The 16,558-nt window shown below is 37.0% G+C and overlaps 1 protein-coding gene across 7 annotated transcripts in view; it reads right to left on the bottom strand.

The window, feature by feature from the left end:
• Positions 1-16,558, bottom strand: part of UNC79 (unc-79 homolog, NALCN channel complex subunit) — a 109,266-nt gene that overhangs the window by 15,007 nt on the left and 77,701 nt on the right. For 6 of the 7 annotated variants that reach the window (XM_068682893.1, XM_068682892.1, XM_068682890.1 and 3 more), the window contains 6 exons: positions 15,045-15,149; positions 10,353-10,430; positions 7,372-7,461; positions 4,172-4,347; positions 2,317-2,503; positions 506-703 (listed from right to left, as the gene is read on the bottom strand). In XM_068682893.1, coding sequence (XP_068538994.1) covers positions 506-703; positions 2,317-2,503; positions 4,172-4,347; positions 7,372-7,461; positions 10,353-10,430; positions 15,045-15,149 — 834 coding nt within the window. The remainder of the gene's footprint in view (positions 1-505; positions 704-2,316; positions 2,504-4,171; positions 4,348-7,371; positions 7,462-10,352; positions 10,431-15,044; positions 15,150-16,558) is intronic. The other variant, XR_011096902.1, reaches the window with a different exon arrangement.

Below are 16,558 nucleotides of genomic sequence, written 5' to 3' on the forward strand. Positions count from 1 at the left end.
AGATATCTATGTGGCTTATTTCTGTTGAGGAACCAATGGGTTATGAGTAGTTAAATATCAGCGATGTTTGTTTTTCACCATCGTGTAGTAAAAAATATCGAAATGGTTATTCACAGAATTATCCTAAAACAGTTGCTCTTGTAAGGCAGAGTAAGATGAAACAATAAGGCCAATGTGAAAAGTAGGAAGATAAATAAAATGAGACTTGAAGAAGAGAAATAAGGTGAGACTTGAAGCAGGGAGCTCTTAATCCAACAAGCAGTGACTCTAGCTCTTGAATGCCATGACCCTGTTTCTGGCAGATCCTGGCTAAATATATAGATCCTGCCTCAGGTCCACTGTAAGGTTAAACCACCACAAATTAGCTTTCGCTTTAGTTTCTCAAAAGCATCAAAGTTGCTTTAGAAAGTTATTTAGCATCTGATGTATTCCACTGAAATATGGAAGAAAAGCCAAGCCCTCTGAGTTTATTCTGTACTGAATCTGCGCACAGCATCTGACTCACCACTTTGTTATGTGCCATTAGCTGTAGGATGCTAGGTGTCACTCGGCTCCAGAACTCCAGGGCTGTAAGGATGGCCGTAAAGCTAAATTCATTCTGATTCTGGACTGTCGGAGCTACTGCCGTTTGTTCACAATACACTGTCCAGAGCTGAGCAAATATAAATGCATGGAAGAGGGAACACATGTGCAGAACAGATGTCTGTAAAAATAGAAAAGAGAGGACAATGTTTATTGAAATAAGTGTATTCAGGTATAGTGCAGAAGCTTTCATCGAAGTACTCCTCCGTCATGCATTGCACTGTGCAGTCCTGCCCCTCATTCCAGAATGTTTTCCTCTGATTAGGAACTAACCAAGGATGTTTGATAACATCTTCTCCATATTTAAAAACTGTTTTTATAACTAGTAACTAAAAACACAGTCCCATGCAATCTTAATATATGACATTAAGGTCAGTCCCTTTAAAGAAAAGGTTAGTTTTGCAGAACAGCAACTCAGAACTTGTCCTGAGACTTTCTTGATGGAAAACTCCCACCACCATCTGCAGAAGGCCTGGAAGCTGAGACATTTACATCTCCATTTCGAAGATGCTGTTGGGGTACATCAGTAAGTCTGGTCACCTGCAAGGAAGGATATCACACAAAGTACAACATCTTACACCTGTCATCCATTTCTATTTCACTGGGACACAACTGCTCTCAGTCCATGTAAAGCTAACAGAGAATTCATCCTGTGTACTCAAGCATGACTTGGCTAGTAAGTGTCATATTTTGTGCTGTCTGAGCCTCCAAAAGTGCCGGACATTAACTACTCTATTATAAGAAAGATGTTGCTGGTCAGAGATACTTTCCTCAGTTTAACACTGCAACAATGATTCATGCTCTGTGGCAGTATGACTGCACCAAACATTGCAATGGTTGCTTGGTAACTGGAAAGAGGTATTTAAAAAAGAAAAAAAAAAAAGCCAGAAGACATGAATGGAAGCACCAGTGCCTTGGCTGGGTGAGGGGAAAGAAAGGGAGGATTTTCAGTATCAGACAAATGTGTGATCGTTCTGCTTCTTTAGTTAATCAAATCCTGCTTGGAGTCAGAGTACTTCTATATCTGTGTTAAGCTACTGTTGCAAATTGTTTACGATTTGCAATAACACTTACTGTCGAGCGCACCTTCAGAAAAATAAAAGTTGTGTTTGAACCATCATAGTTTGTAATTGAGTCACAGCATTTATAGGTTATCCAATACTACTATACACGTGGAAAAGAATAAGCAATTCTCTAGAGATTTGCTGCAGAGATGGTCATTGCTAAAGGTTCAGTTTGGAATTCAGCTTTTCCTTCCTTATTCCTGTGCTGAGATATTTTGAAAAAGTTAAACCTCAAACTTACTTGTAATGATTTCATCATCAGTTTACTATGCATGAAGAGCTAACTATGCCAGAAAAATGATAGATTCTTTTTTTTCCCTTGATTTCAGCTTTTAATAGTTTTACCCTCTTTTTTTCTTAGGAAGAAATAAATACTCCCATGTTGTCCACTTTAATCCAGTGGGATCTTTCTTATAAAATAAAAAAGGTAAACAGTTCTAAAAGTCTAAAACTGTATTAGTGGATTACTTCAGAAACGCAGTCCATGGGATACTGTGCTGAAAATAGAAGCTGTTTTAAACAGGACATGAGTTTACATAATTTAGTTTTGATGATATTTAGAAAAGTTTAAAATTTCACATCACAATAAAAATACAAGTTAGTGATAAATATTTTTCAATAGTAAGGCCAGTATATACCACATCTCCTCTTAAAACACAGAATCCCTTACCTTCGATTGCTCTGGAAACCCAATCAGAATAACAATAAGGTGGTCAGCAATTTGTGAACCTGCATCCAGTGGAATAGGCATGCAAGATGATGGAGAATTTGGACAGACAACATTGTGTGTCAGAGACCCCAGGAGTAGCCAGGACAGCAAACGAATATGTGAAACACATTCTATGAACTCTTTGGGCCTGTCAAGAAAGAGCGGATTTTATAATGCTGCAAAGTTTTCTATTTTTCCCCCAAACAAAGAGCCTCTTTAAACACTTTGCAGATGCAGTCTTAACTGTGCTGGAGGCACAAATCATTGGCAGAACTTACAAGAAGACTAGAATCACAAAGAACTTAGTGGACTCGACAACCTTTAACAAGTCCAACAGAACACACTTGGTGGGCTGGGCCTAAGAAATGGTTTCTATAAAAGACTAGAACATGCACAGTCTCACTGGTTCCATACACAGTGATTTTTTACACCGAAATCATCAAATCAGAAGAGCTGCCCAAGGGAAAGTGCTCCTTCCAGGTCCCCTAGACAGTGTATGGCTGAGAAGGCTATGGCAGGAAATTCTTCACTCTGAGACAGATGCCCTACCTTACTTTTGCTGTGTTGCACTTCTCCACAGGTAAAGTGGAGCTCATTTCTCTTCTCCTTAGCCTCTCCTTGGACATTTGGACTGCATGCTTTTAAGGGCAGGGACAGACTATGCTTTTTTGCGACACTTATTAATTATTTATGTAGTGCAATCTTCAATTGTAAAGCAATTGTGCTTAATCAATCTGAAAAGGAATAGTACTTTTCAAGTATCATCTTGTCTATCCCCTTGCTGTTAAAAAATTCAAACTACATACTCATTTAAATTCATAGGCTTAGGAAAATAGATTGATTTTAGATCAAGAAACCACTACCTAGGAGGCCACTCACTACTGTTATTCATTTCTAATTTCATGTTGTTGTCGAGGACTCACAGAACCAAAGAGGCATTCCATTATTTTTTTTCTTTGTATAGACTCTGATAAAATGTTCATCTTCAGGTACCTACAGGGTCTCACAGGAATTCCCCATCTTCACCTTGGAACATATAATGCAATTTTTACACGTGTGAAACAGAAGCCCAAAGAGATAACAATTCCTTATTTCCAAAACTAGGTATGTACACAGAAGTACATGCAGACATATCTGTAGGACTGGAGCCCAAGCAGCCTACTCCCCAGAAGCCTGGGGCAGGAAGTCTGGAACAAAGTTGGGACAAAAATACTGATTTGTTAAAACATAGTCCAGTGGGCTACACTTAAAACATCTCATTTGCTATCACTGTAAGACAAGGGACAGTATTTTGCCCTTCTTTCTGATCATAAGACACTGCATACTCTCACAGCGAACAAAAATAAGAAACGTGTCTTGAAGAGCAGGATTTCTCTCACCTAACTTCACTAGGTGAAGTCAGTATTTTTACTGACACCTGAATAGCTTTATGTTTACAAATTTCACTCATTTGTTCTCAGTAATATCAATGAACATTTCTCATTTTTCTCCCACCATATTTTATACAAGTTTAGGACTACTCAAGTACTTGCATGCTTTTCACTGTCTGTATCTAGATCAAGAATCAAGTTCATTTCCAGTGAACTCCAGTCAAGTCAAAGGAGTTACTTTCACTGTCTCTTTGGTCTGTACTTTAAAAGTTGCACTGATGACCTCCTCTGGTAAGGATCCTGCTTGCTGCTGACCAGCTGTTTCGATGTCCCATAGCCACCACTCCCAAACTGTCCATCCTACCTATTCAATCCATCAATAAACAGAATTCCATGAAGATTTCTAATTCATTTTAATATTCCTATTTGTGGAAAAGCATCCTCACCCTTGTTGCATTGCAGAAGGAGGATGGTAAAGCCAAGGCAAGTATCGGATCACAGCTTTGTTGTCTCTGTGGTTTCCTCGTGTGATTTCCATAGCAGCAATCTGAGCTAAACCAACTTTCAGATGCCCACCAAATGTGTCTTCATGCAGTGGCTGAGAACAAGTCTTCATGTGACTCTGCAAAGCAAAGACCTTATTTCATACCTGAAAAGAATGTTCTATTTCACTTCCCTGCAATTTTTCTCAAGGTCTCTACCTGTCTATAAAACTGCAAAACTCAGAAATAGGTCTAAAAAAATTATCCAGTCCCTATATTAGTAAGAGTATTATGATGCAGCTTTTTCCATGGAGCCCATATTTTCAAGAGACCACACAAAAGGTGAATTATACAAAATGAAGAAGCACCTTTTGTACCAGCAAACTCAGCAGCTGATAAGTACAAACTAATGGTTGCACATCCAGACTGAAGATCAAAGAATCCAACTGTGTAACAAAGTAGCACTCCGGGCAGGAAATGCCATCTTTGTGTGATATTTCATTTACATGTACAGAAAAGCCGTCTATCATTTACCAACGGTATGACATTGTAGCTCTATTCATTTGCTACAAATACCTTTAAGCCCTGGAAATATAAGTACTAAACCTTTTACCAAGAAACCTGCATACATTTCTGCCTGGGAAGATAATTACCCTGTTTTGACAGCTGTAAGGAATGTTTCACTGATGATCCTTGGGATCCTTCAGTACTTCTAGTTGAGCACACTTTGCATTACCTTCTGTCCCTGGACTAACACATGCAGAGTGCATGTGCATACTTAAATGAAAAACACATGCTTTGCACAAGAAAAAACAGGCTATCAGTAATTGAATTATTATAACTGGATAAAAATCAGTGGATCAGTAATATTTTATAAAAGATAAGGACCTGACTCCACCAACTTGTACTCTGAAAGATCACTTTAAGTCACTTTGAAAAGAATAAAGAAATGTATCAGCATGTATATCTAATGATTTTGCTAAAGAGACAGGTATAAATGATAGAATGGTATGCAGGCAGATATATTCTTCAAAAATTATGGAATTTTCTAATTAAAAGCCTATCTGAGCTCTATCAATTAAAACATTATCCCTAAGGGAAAAAACAAAGTACAACAATGTGAACAGAAACAGTAAACTGGAATGTGATTATCTTAAGAATTAATATTTAAGCTTTGCTTATAATGCAATAGTTGTTAATATACAGGACTGCAAATAATTAACTTCTTTCACAGCGACTGTTCTCAGACGCACAAAATAAGACACCAGAAATGAATAAACAACTTTAACCACGTTTGCTGAATTCCTATATAATGGTTTTTCTTTTACATATATTTATTATATAATAGCATTTAATAACTTTTTCTCAGTTTTTGTGTTTTTTCTTCTGAAAAACATCACTCAGAATTTGAGAACCAAGATTAATCTTTTGCTGTTTGACTGCAACTAGTCATATAAAGCATATGACATTCTTTGTGTGAATATGGTCGTCCAGATGCTGTTGATACTACATACTCATAGTAAGAAATTATACAACTGGATGATCTTAGAACTCACTTCCTAAGAACACATATGTGAATAAAACCCAGCAACACAAGTAATTATATTAAATCATCTTAAAAGAAGTGAATCTAGATGTTGTGAATTTGTTTAAAGTTTTGGCTATTTCTAAACTTAGAATCATTTGCAATATTTTCCCGACTATCACAGGAGCACATGTAACTTTCTCTAAAGATCCTACCAGAATCCAAAAGTAAAAAATATGGCTTCTGAAATTCAGCCTTATTTAATACGAAATGCCTTTTCATTTTGCAAAGACAGACAAAGATAATTCTTCACTGTACATAAAATTACAGCCATTTTTGATTCTGTTAAGTTCACCTTTTTCTCAGAGTCCTGTATTACATGGACTCATATTACATGGAATCAAATCAACATAAAATTTAGACCATTTGGTTCTGATTTCATTTTAAATGCTACAGAGTACAAATCTGGGGAGCTTCTTGTCCAATTTCAAAACATAAATGTGATGAACTGGGTAAAGTGTTCATTCATGTTTTAGCTATATCTGGGTGTAAAAATGTCATAAATAAATAGTCCTACCAATAATAAAAAAGCATAAGTAATCAACATAATAGACTTAATCATTGTAAGAGCATTTCTAAAAATCAGGCTACAGTTCAAGGGAAAAGGGGGTACAAAGAAAAAGTGCAAGTAGGAGAGATCTTTCTACAGAAAATTTTTACAAAGGAGATAGGATAACTGCAAGTATTTACAAATAAATTTTACCATTCCTCATTTCTTTGGAAGTGGCACGTAAGATGTATTTCTATCTCATTTATGATTTATTTGCCAATCTATTTTGAAAGCAGTTCTGAACTGGAAGAGAAATGGGTGAATAGCTTTAAAAAGATACAGTGCAAATGCAATCCAACTGAGCTTAAAATGATTAATTCGTTTGTACTTTGAAGTATATTTCTAGTCCAGCACAAAAGGCTGCTTCTCTTTATTGCAGGATTTCTTTTAAAGCTCAATGGGATTCAAGGCATAGGGCCAACAGGGTAAGAACTTACAAAAAGGTGTTTTGTCCAGAAGAACAAGGTTACTGTGAGTTTCAAGAGATGTCATTTTCAGTTCCTCTGGGATTCTTCCTCCTTTATGGTAAGTAGTATTATCTTGTAGTGAAGTGTACCCTCTGGGGCATGGTGTGAGGTCGAGGGGGCAATGGGAGAGTGAGCAAGCAAACATGAAAATAAACCAATAGGGTAAAAATTCTAACCTCATTGATTCATAAAAAAAAAACCTCCAGTATCAAAATCCACTACAGGTTACCATTTTTCCTGTCTTGCCTGTAACAGAAATTTTGTATGTAATCATAGAATGAAACTCTCCAATGTGTTACCAGTAACTTTCATCAGGATTGGTGCAATAGTAGGGGCCCTTTCAGGGAAACACCATACTCATTTCTTGGGAAAACAGCTCCTGGCTAATCTACAACAGCTCTAACATTTAATTAATAAAAAGAATAGTAATAATAATATAAAGTCAGTCTTCCTCAAAGACTTCCAATGTGTCTTCCACTGGCAGGTTAATTACAGAAAATATATTAAAAACAAACGGATATACACATACACGTATTTTAGATCATGTATGCCCATAACCAACCTTTAGTTTGGTCAAGGTATGCATATCTGCAATGAAATCCAGCACTTCCCCAACATATTGCCTCATGCATTCCATTGCTGCTGTTCCACACTTGTAAGAAAAAGAAATATGTTTAAGCACCATATATAAAAGAAATATGTTTAAGCACCAACTTCTGAATCTCTTAATGTTTTTTTCTCTTTGCTTCTTGTTCACCAGAACACAAGTTCTTGTCTGACTCAAGTTCTTTGTTTTACTTTTCAGTTGGATTACTTTACTGTAATTAGGAATAGGCATTCTTTGATGTTTTTCTTCTCACTGTATTTGCCCTCTTATCTGACGATAGCATAAAGACAGACCAGGCACTGTAGCTTCTTCATGAATCATAAAATACTCTTCTGTAACAGCAGTGAAAGATCAACTGATGAAACTTTCAATAATATACTTGTCATGCATCTGAAATTTACAGCAGTCCAGAATCAAAGTCTTAAAAGTCAATGAGAGTTTAACAACCCAGTTGTTCAACCAGCTGAGCATTTCTGCAAGTAAAACCAACCAGATACAATCCCAGAAAACAAAATGCAATCACAGGCACAGATGCCCTCACAATCACATGAATTATGACAGACAAACAGGGTAAGTGACTGGTTTGTGCCAGAGTAAGAATGACCACAAAGGGAAAACAAAAGGACTCAAGGTAGTGCTTGTATTCCCACAGTACACATTTTCATAGTTCCTTTCCTAGATCAGTGAAAAATGCCAATCTGGCCTTCAGCTAGTACAAGACATATCCAAGATGTGCAAAGCAGTCAATTGAACAAAGCCGTCAGATTAAATAAAGGCTTCTGACAGACCAAAGAACCCTGGAGAAAAGCTTTCAGAAGGTGATATGACTGACCCATGAGCCATCATATAATGTTTATATGTTAACAATCTACAGTGAAGATAATTCTAGCTGAATTCAAGGGGAACTATGAATGTTCAACATTCCTCAACATCAAGTCTATATATGCCTTATTTTTAGGGGCCAAGTGTAAGCAATGCTTAACTTTAGAGGCTATTCTTCTTAAGGTGGCAAAAAACACTATTGTACCAAGTCATAGGCTAAGGACAAAATATTGCAAAATGCTTACAGGGGGAAAATATTCTTCTCTGACCTTTATTTAATCACCTGTGCTTTGAAACACAGAAACACAAAACTATCTGAGTATATAAATGAATCAAATTTAGTTTTGATCACAGAAGTATTAAGCCATAATTGAGTTTTAGTGGCTGAAATTTGAAAAAAAACTGTTAATGTTCTATTTTTAAGGAACTAATCTGAGTGCTTCTCATTTTTCTAAGTTAGTATCCATCTACATGGTGTTGAACTATAACACCTTCTGGCTTTTCAAATGCAATGCAAGTCAGTTCCTTTGACAGAATAAAAAACAGTAAAATAAGGTCACTGACAGCATATCCTCCATCCAGTTTATGTGGTGTAAGGACCCCACATGTGCTCTATATTACTGAGTGACATAAGTATAAAAGATACTATACTCAAACCTCTGAATAAAAATGTTCTGGTGCAACACTTCTCCCCAGCCTTTTGTTCCATTCAAGGTTCTCTATGATTTCTTCTGAAATGATCACTTACCTATCATACCGTGTAAAATCCATTTAAAGATGTTATCTCTATCTATTTAAACCAAGCTAAAACTTTCCACTGGGAGGAAAGGTCTTACTAAAGATATGAATTTAAAACAAAAAATATAAATAAACACACACACACAAAAAAACACTTCAGAAGATAAGACCTAATAGGTCAGCCCTAAAGCTGTCAAACACATGCATGGAAGCAGGTCTTGGTCTGGCTGGGATGGAGTTTGCTTTCCCTGTGGTGGCCCATATAGTGCTGTGCTCTGTACCTGAAGCTAAAACAGCCCTGATAAGCACACCAATACTTTGTCTCTTGCTGAGCAGGGCTGGCATGGAACAAGACTTGATTCTGTGATTCTGCGAAATCCCCAGAAAGCCTGGAGGTAGGCAAGAAGTGGGGAGTGGACATTGCCAGGACAGCTGACCTAAACCGACCAAAGGGATATTCCATGCCATACGGTGTCACAGTCAGCAATAAAAGGCGGGAAAGGGGAAGGAAAGGGGAGGCACTAGCTATGAAGACCCCAAACAACCACTATACATATTGAGGCCCTGCTTTCCAGACACGGCCAAACATCACTCATTGATGGGAAGTAGACAATAATCGTGTTGTTTTTTTTTTCCTCTTTGCTTTTGTGTGGCACTTACTTTTTTTTTTTCCTGTCTCTTTTCCCTTTAATTAAATTATCCTCATCTCAACTGCCTCAAGCCTTTTTCTTTCCATCACACTTTCTTCTCCCCCTCTTCTTTTTGAGGAGGGGGAGCAAGAGAGCAGTTGTGGTGGAGATTAACTGCAGGGTAAAACAACCACTGGCTATACTTCATTCAGCTGTTGGGGTATTCAGTGACATGTCATGGAAGAAGTCAAGCCCTACAACTGTGCTACTTCCTTGCACATTCACCAGCCATGTTTTCAACACCTAACCAATGATGAGCATTGATAATTAAACTACATTCATCAGTAGGATATATATGAATGCCTTATATTACCAGAAAAAAAATGCCATTAACTCAATTTTTTAACCAAATTATCTTTTGTCAGAATGAAGGCAATGTCTTGTAGTTTCCCAATCTGATGTCATTTTTTGAGGCATTCAGCTGGTCTGTTCTCCAGATTTTGTTTTCTTGAGCACAGGCTCCAGCTAAAGGCAGACATATGACTTAAAATTATTAGTGAGAGTAAGGGAAGCAGTATCATGTCCAAAACTTTTCAACATTAATAAAAAGGAAAAAGTGTATCAACTTCTGCCTGCACTATAGCTTGCTAGCCAGAGGAGAAATAAAAAGAACATTCAAACAAAGCATAATGAGCTAAGACATATTTTTAAAAGCCAAAACTAAGCGATGTTTGATTCAATACTTACTCCAGGCATAGAGGCAATCATCTGTTTATGCAAGATTGTTGACTCAGCTAGTTTAGTTCCAGCATCTGCACAAACAAACTAAGAAGAAATTAAAGATGAGTTATTTTTGAATTATTTGTGGAAGAACCTGAAAACCCTACTAAGTTATTCATGACTTCATTACGATCACTTCAGATCTCTTCTTGCTTATATTTGTCATAATTTGCCCTTAGAGCTCTCTTCCTTTCTAAAGAATTCAGTTTGCTCACTGTTACAAATGAGACAATTTCAATGACAAAAAATTGACTTTTACATACTTGAACATGTGCATGCTGTGCAGAAGTAACTTTAAGAACATTATGTAATAAATCAAGTTTTCCTTTATATGCATAAATATTTATCTTTGCCGTTCCTTGGATATATACAATCATAGAATCCTTTAGGTTGGAAAAGACCTCTAAGACCATCAAGTCCAACTGTTAACCTAGCACTGCCAAGTCTACCACTAAACCATAATGCTAAGCACCTCATCTACACATCTTTTAAATACCTCCAGGGATGGTAACTCAACCACTTCTCTGGGCAGCCTGTTCCAATGTCACAGTACCCTCCCAGAGAAGAAATTTTTTATAATATCCAACCTAAACCACCCTTAGCATAACTTAAGGCCATTTTCTCCTGTCCTATCACTTGCTGCCTGGGAGTAGAGACTGACCTCCAAAACGTCTTTCATTACAGTTTAAAACAAGATATAGGAAAACAAGGCAGCATGCCATGTTCTTTACTGTGATTACAATGCTTTAATTCCAATAGAGTTCTGCAATGATTTAATCAATTAATTTAACCAATTCATCAATGATTTAATATGAACACACTGGTATAGTGTAGTTTAACTTTGGCATAATAAAAGCAAAAAAAAAAAATCCATACTGTTTCTGAGACAAGATCAATATCATTCTGTTATATCTAAATACCTTCTTAAGTAGTTTTCTTATGTTTTTATTTTCCTTGATTTCCTTTTTTTAAACTGTTTCAAATCTCTTGCCCCAAAATCTCTGATGTCCACATCACCCTTGCATTAGATCTACCATTACTGTTATTTAATCTTTATAAGCTTTAGTAATATATTTGACACCACACAGATGATGTGCTTGTGCCTAAAATTGTTGTGCTAATACTGTATTTGCAGTTGAGCAATATCTGTCAATGATGATACAAAGTAACTTTCTAACAAAGAGAATACAGAAAAGAACTTATAAACTAAGGTATAAGCCTTGATTTTCTTTCTTGATAATGAATACTGTGGTACACAAACTGAGACAGATTTGACTACACAATATACTTTACAATTGTCTAGTGTATGCATTAGCAGTGTTCTCAATGACTGGAACTCTTTTTGAAAATATATCAAATATACTTCACAGACCTAGAATTTATTCTTGCGCTTCCATGACCTTTACCTTTCAATGATAGATTTATTCTGAACTTAAGACTGCCTACTGAGACCTGGAAACAACTCATGTATCAAACCTATGTCTTGACCAAGAGTCTGTTCTTTGGGATAAATACCAGAAATACATATCTGAGTTTAGATTAATAATCTAATTAGGTATTCTCAGACATAGGCCTGGCTCCAATAGACTCTTCTTTTGCTTAGAAATTATTTTTCACCAGAATAAGCCAAACAAAAATAAAATAAGAATCTGACTCATATTTCAGTTGAGAGGTGGCCTGGCACTCTTCTTACCAGAGCTGTAATGATTACTCAGAAAGGAAAAAAAAGCCTTAGGGTTATGGGCTATGTCAATCCAGTCTTTGTCTTAGTTTTAGCAGTAACCATGACTCTCCACTTCTCTTTAAACAGAAAACCCATTAATGGACTTATGCAAATAGATGACAGATTTTCTCCTAATGGTGTCTGTATCAGAAAGAGCAATACTGATGCTGGATCTGTTGGAGAATAGATATGCTGTTTTGCTGCGTGAAGGATTTCTCAATCATTTGCAGGTAGATTAGGGTTCCCTTGTAGTACAACAAGATGCAAAAAAAAGCACCAAAATTCCCTGAATAATCTGGTTGAGTATATTTAGCATTCAACAGTGAATGCATTGCACTGCTACAGACACTATACAGCACTAAACATAGAAGTTAAAAAACAAAAAACAAAAAAAAAAAGCATTGCCAAAGAGAAATGTCATTTATTTCAGACATTTTCTTTTAATAACAATAACAAAAAACAGCAGCAGCAGCCAAAAGAACTCCTACTGGTTTCCTGCAAGCTTTCTATATTTTTTGCACAAAGGAGTAAAGGAGTTTGGGTTAGACAAGATATTAATTTATACGTGAAAAACAGCTGAGAAACTCCATTCCATTTCTAATGAACAATTAGGCCTTGTTTATCTTATCTTTCTCATCGTTTGACTACCAAGTCCAAGGATCCTTCCTCAAGTCACAATGCAGTCAAGAGAGGATAGGAAAAACAGACTCAGAACAAGCATTTCTTTTATTTCCAGTCCAATCCACTGTCATTTGTGTTGGCTGCTACTACAAATACTCCAAGGTGTTAAAATGTTACTGGCAAGAGATTCAATGCCAGCCATGTGTAAAGAAAATAGGAAATGAAAGTATTCCCACATTGCAAAAACATGAGGAATGGGCAAATAATTGTCATGCATCTTCCTAACGTTGTCTGATGAGATACAGATGGAGCATAATGTCCAGTTGGGAAAGTCTGTGGAATGAAGTGAATTACCTATATAATAGTTTGTCTGTATGATGTCTCTATTTATAATCAGAGTTGTAAAAGTATATATTCCTAGCAATGTATTATATGTAACTTTAAATCCTTCTGGTCAGTAATTAGCAGACCAGATCTTTACAAATACATAAATTGGAACCACGAGCTTTACACTGATTTACAGAAGCTGAAGGTCTGGCTGAAAATAGGAGTCATCTAATCAAAACAGGTCAGATATAGTGAACCTTAGGGACTGACTGAACAAACAAGTCCTAATGAGACTAATATAATTTAAAGTCAGTGAAAATCCTGAAGACGTACACTGATGAAATATGAGCACAAGAACAGTACTGGGAATCAAAATGCTGGGTGAAGAAGCTGTTCCTGCGGAAACCCATGGAAGAGCAGCAGGTACTTGATGGCCTTCATTTGCTAGGACAAATCAAGGAGACAGACTTTTTGTGCCCATTATCATCCAGAATAGCTATGCAGGATTGGGATGATCTGGTTAAAATTCTCATTCTATGTAAAGTGGGCTAAAGTTACTCTCATCTTAGCACTGATGTCACCAATCACCCTGATAGCACCATATAATCTGGAATCAATGTGGGTGTCAAATGTGCATTCCTAGGAACTCCTTTGTTAGACAGCCCACAACTGATCTATCATTGAAATAAAGTGCTCCTAGTTCCTTTGTTATTTTGAACATTTTGACTGAATCTCTGTATTCTGTATGCTCTGTCTGCATAGAATCTTGTATAAAGGCTAACATGTTCGCGGATAAGGGACTGTCTTGGAAATGAAAACAATTTCCGTTTGGTGCTACATTAACTCTGATTTTGAATCCATAAAACTGCACCAGACAATTTGAATGAATACCGTAGAGGCCTTGCATGGTAAAGAGGTAAGCAAAGCCTTCCATTCCATTAATGACACCAAAGAAAATTAAAGCAATTAATACACCTTATGCACTGTTGTATTTTGAGAAACCTGCTAGTAAAAACAAATATATATCTAAGTGGTTACCGTGGTATTCAAATTCAAGAGGCTGTTGAATGTTTCAGACCACACAGTACTGAGAGCTTCCAATTTGCACAGGCAATGGAAGAAGTTATCATCATCCCTCCAGTAGGTATCCATGGCAGGTAGTCTGAATACAACCCCTCTTCTTTACCATTGACTGAACAAAAACAGAAGCTGGCTGCTTCGGACAGCAGGAAATATGGCTTACTTCATCAGCCTCTGAAATATTATATAAGACATTCACAACCACATTGGATGCTGTTGTGGAAGGTATGAATGCACCCCGAAGTGAACGTATCATATGGGAACAGTGCTAAGAGGAAATCCCAGGCAATTATCATTTAACCTTTACTTCCAGCATGTAAGAGAAAGTTTTCCTTACTGACTCCATCAGGTGATTAACTGAATGTTAAGGACAAGTGTTTACCAGTTCCAAATTCCACTGCCAAGACTGAAGTAGTATGTTTGCATTCCCAAATGAGGACTTCAGGATTGACTAGACTATGAAAATTATGCTTCCCCATCATTTTCACCATAGGACTGAGCTGTGCAAAATAATGGAGCAGTACAAAAAGTTACTTTATACTGCAATCTAGAAGAAGTCAGCTCAAGTTGCAATCAAGAAGTCAGCTCAACACCGATGCCCATGGTATCAAGCTGCATCACTACAGCTTAAGACAGAAAGAGGTTGGTGGTTAAGTTATTTGAATCTGATGGTCTTCGGTTGGAATGAAAATAGAAGTCTAAGAATAAAACAAAAAAGCAAGCAAACTGTGGGAGTCTTAGCAGTATGCACCTATGGTTACAAATGTAACTGGATTCAAATTTTAAAAAGTGTTTCCCCTGATAACGCTGGTACTTTTTGCAACCATGTTGGACTTGAAAATTCTTTTTGCTGAATTTCAGTTAAGACAGAATCTATGTGAGAATAACATGAGGCAGATCTCCTGTACCTGCACCAACAGCAAGAGATTCATGTCTGGTAAGGGTGACTTTAACTTCAGTGCCTGTAGCAACTCCAATATGACACTGCGTGTCAAGTAGAATTTGTCCCTTTCCTAAAAGAGAAAAACACAGAATTATGAATGTCATGAAGTTCACTGACACCCACTAGTAAACCATAACAATACTTTTTTCTAAATTTAAAAATAAAGTTACAGAAGTGCACTTTTTGCTCTTATCTTACAAAAAGGCTGACATCATTCATCAATTATCCAATTCTACAGATCAGATGGAATGGACATAAACAAGAATATGCATATGATTTTTGCTTGACTTTGCAAGGTATTTCACAAGAAACAGACAGACAGTTATACAGCCCAGGCATGCACGGTAGATCTCCCTGCATAGTTACATATAAAGGGAGAAGGAAAAGCAGCAAGGATTGACACAGAACAAAACTGGCAATAGTATTTAGCATTATTCTTTCATTAAACCTGCCAAAAAAGGTCTAGATTTTACCATGTATTTTACAGTTGTCATTCCCCTTAAAATAAGGTTGTCTGCAGTAAGCAGTACTTTTCCACTTACACAATAAAATCTATCTTGGCTACAGCTGCTACAACAGAAACGTTTTAAAACACATGGGGGAAAATCAGCCAATGGAGATTAGACTACAGAAGCCTAAGAGCAGAGTTGTAGAGCTGAAACAGCAAGGAGGTGCAAGAGATAAGAGGAGCCTGTTACACATCATACTTTGACGTTCTGACTTTAAAAGATAAGATAAAAATGTGGAACAAATGCATAGCCTGCTACTGACCATAGCAACTCAAACATTTGGATCAGCTGACAGACTTACATCGAGCTCTCTTTCAAATGACCATTAAAGAAGAAAAAGATGTCTAATAAAGAGAGCACATCCAAAATGAGATAAAGATTTAAAGATTAGCATCTTTTATCTTGTAAATCTCATGCATTTGTCTGCTCACTTGACTAAGTTAAATGCCTGTAACTTTTCTCTTAGTCAGGGCCTCAGTTCCTGCAAAATGGAGTAATGCTGGCCTTTTCCTCTAAGAAATCGTGCAAGGTTTAATTAGTGACGGTCAGTTTGTAGCCCTTCTCCAGCTGCACACAGTAACAAGCTCAACTAAAAGGGAAGGAGTTGGAGGAGGTGAGTGGCTAGAAGTAAGACTGAGCTTTGGTTGCTGCAGACCTAAGTTCCTCAGAAAGTTGATGTCACCACATTTTATCTGGGTAGCACACAGCCAAACAAAGCTTACAGGAATGCTGAGTGCCTCCCATGGCATCCACATGACTCTTAATGAAAGGAGATTTTAAACATCAGTCTTTAGTTTGGAAGAAGGCACCAAAACAACAGTATAGCATGTCTTTCATGGAGATTACGACGCCAGTCTGTGAATCAAAAGACCTTACTTCAAGCTCCTGTTTTGCCCAACACAAGCAGAATTTTGATCTTCAATTACATTGACTGTGGTCAGGTAACACATGAGCTGATGGAACAGGCCCC

Source organism: Anas acuta, chromosome 5 (assembly GCF_963932015.1).
Source record: "Anas acuta chromosome 5, bAnaAcu1.1, whole genome shotgun sequence".
NCBI classification, from domain to species: Eukaryota; Metazoa; Chordata; class Aves; order Anseriformes; family Anatidae; genus Anas; species Anas acuta.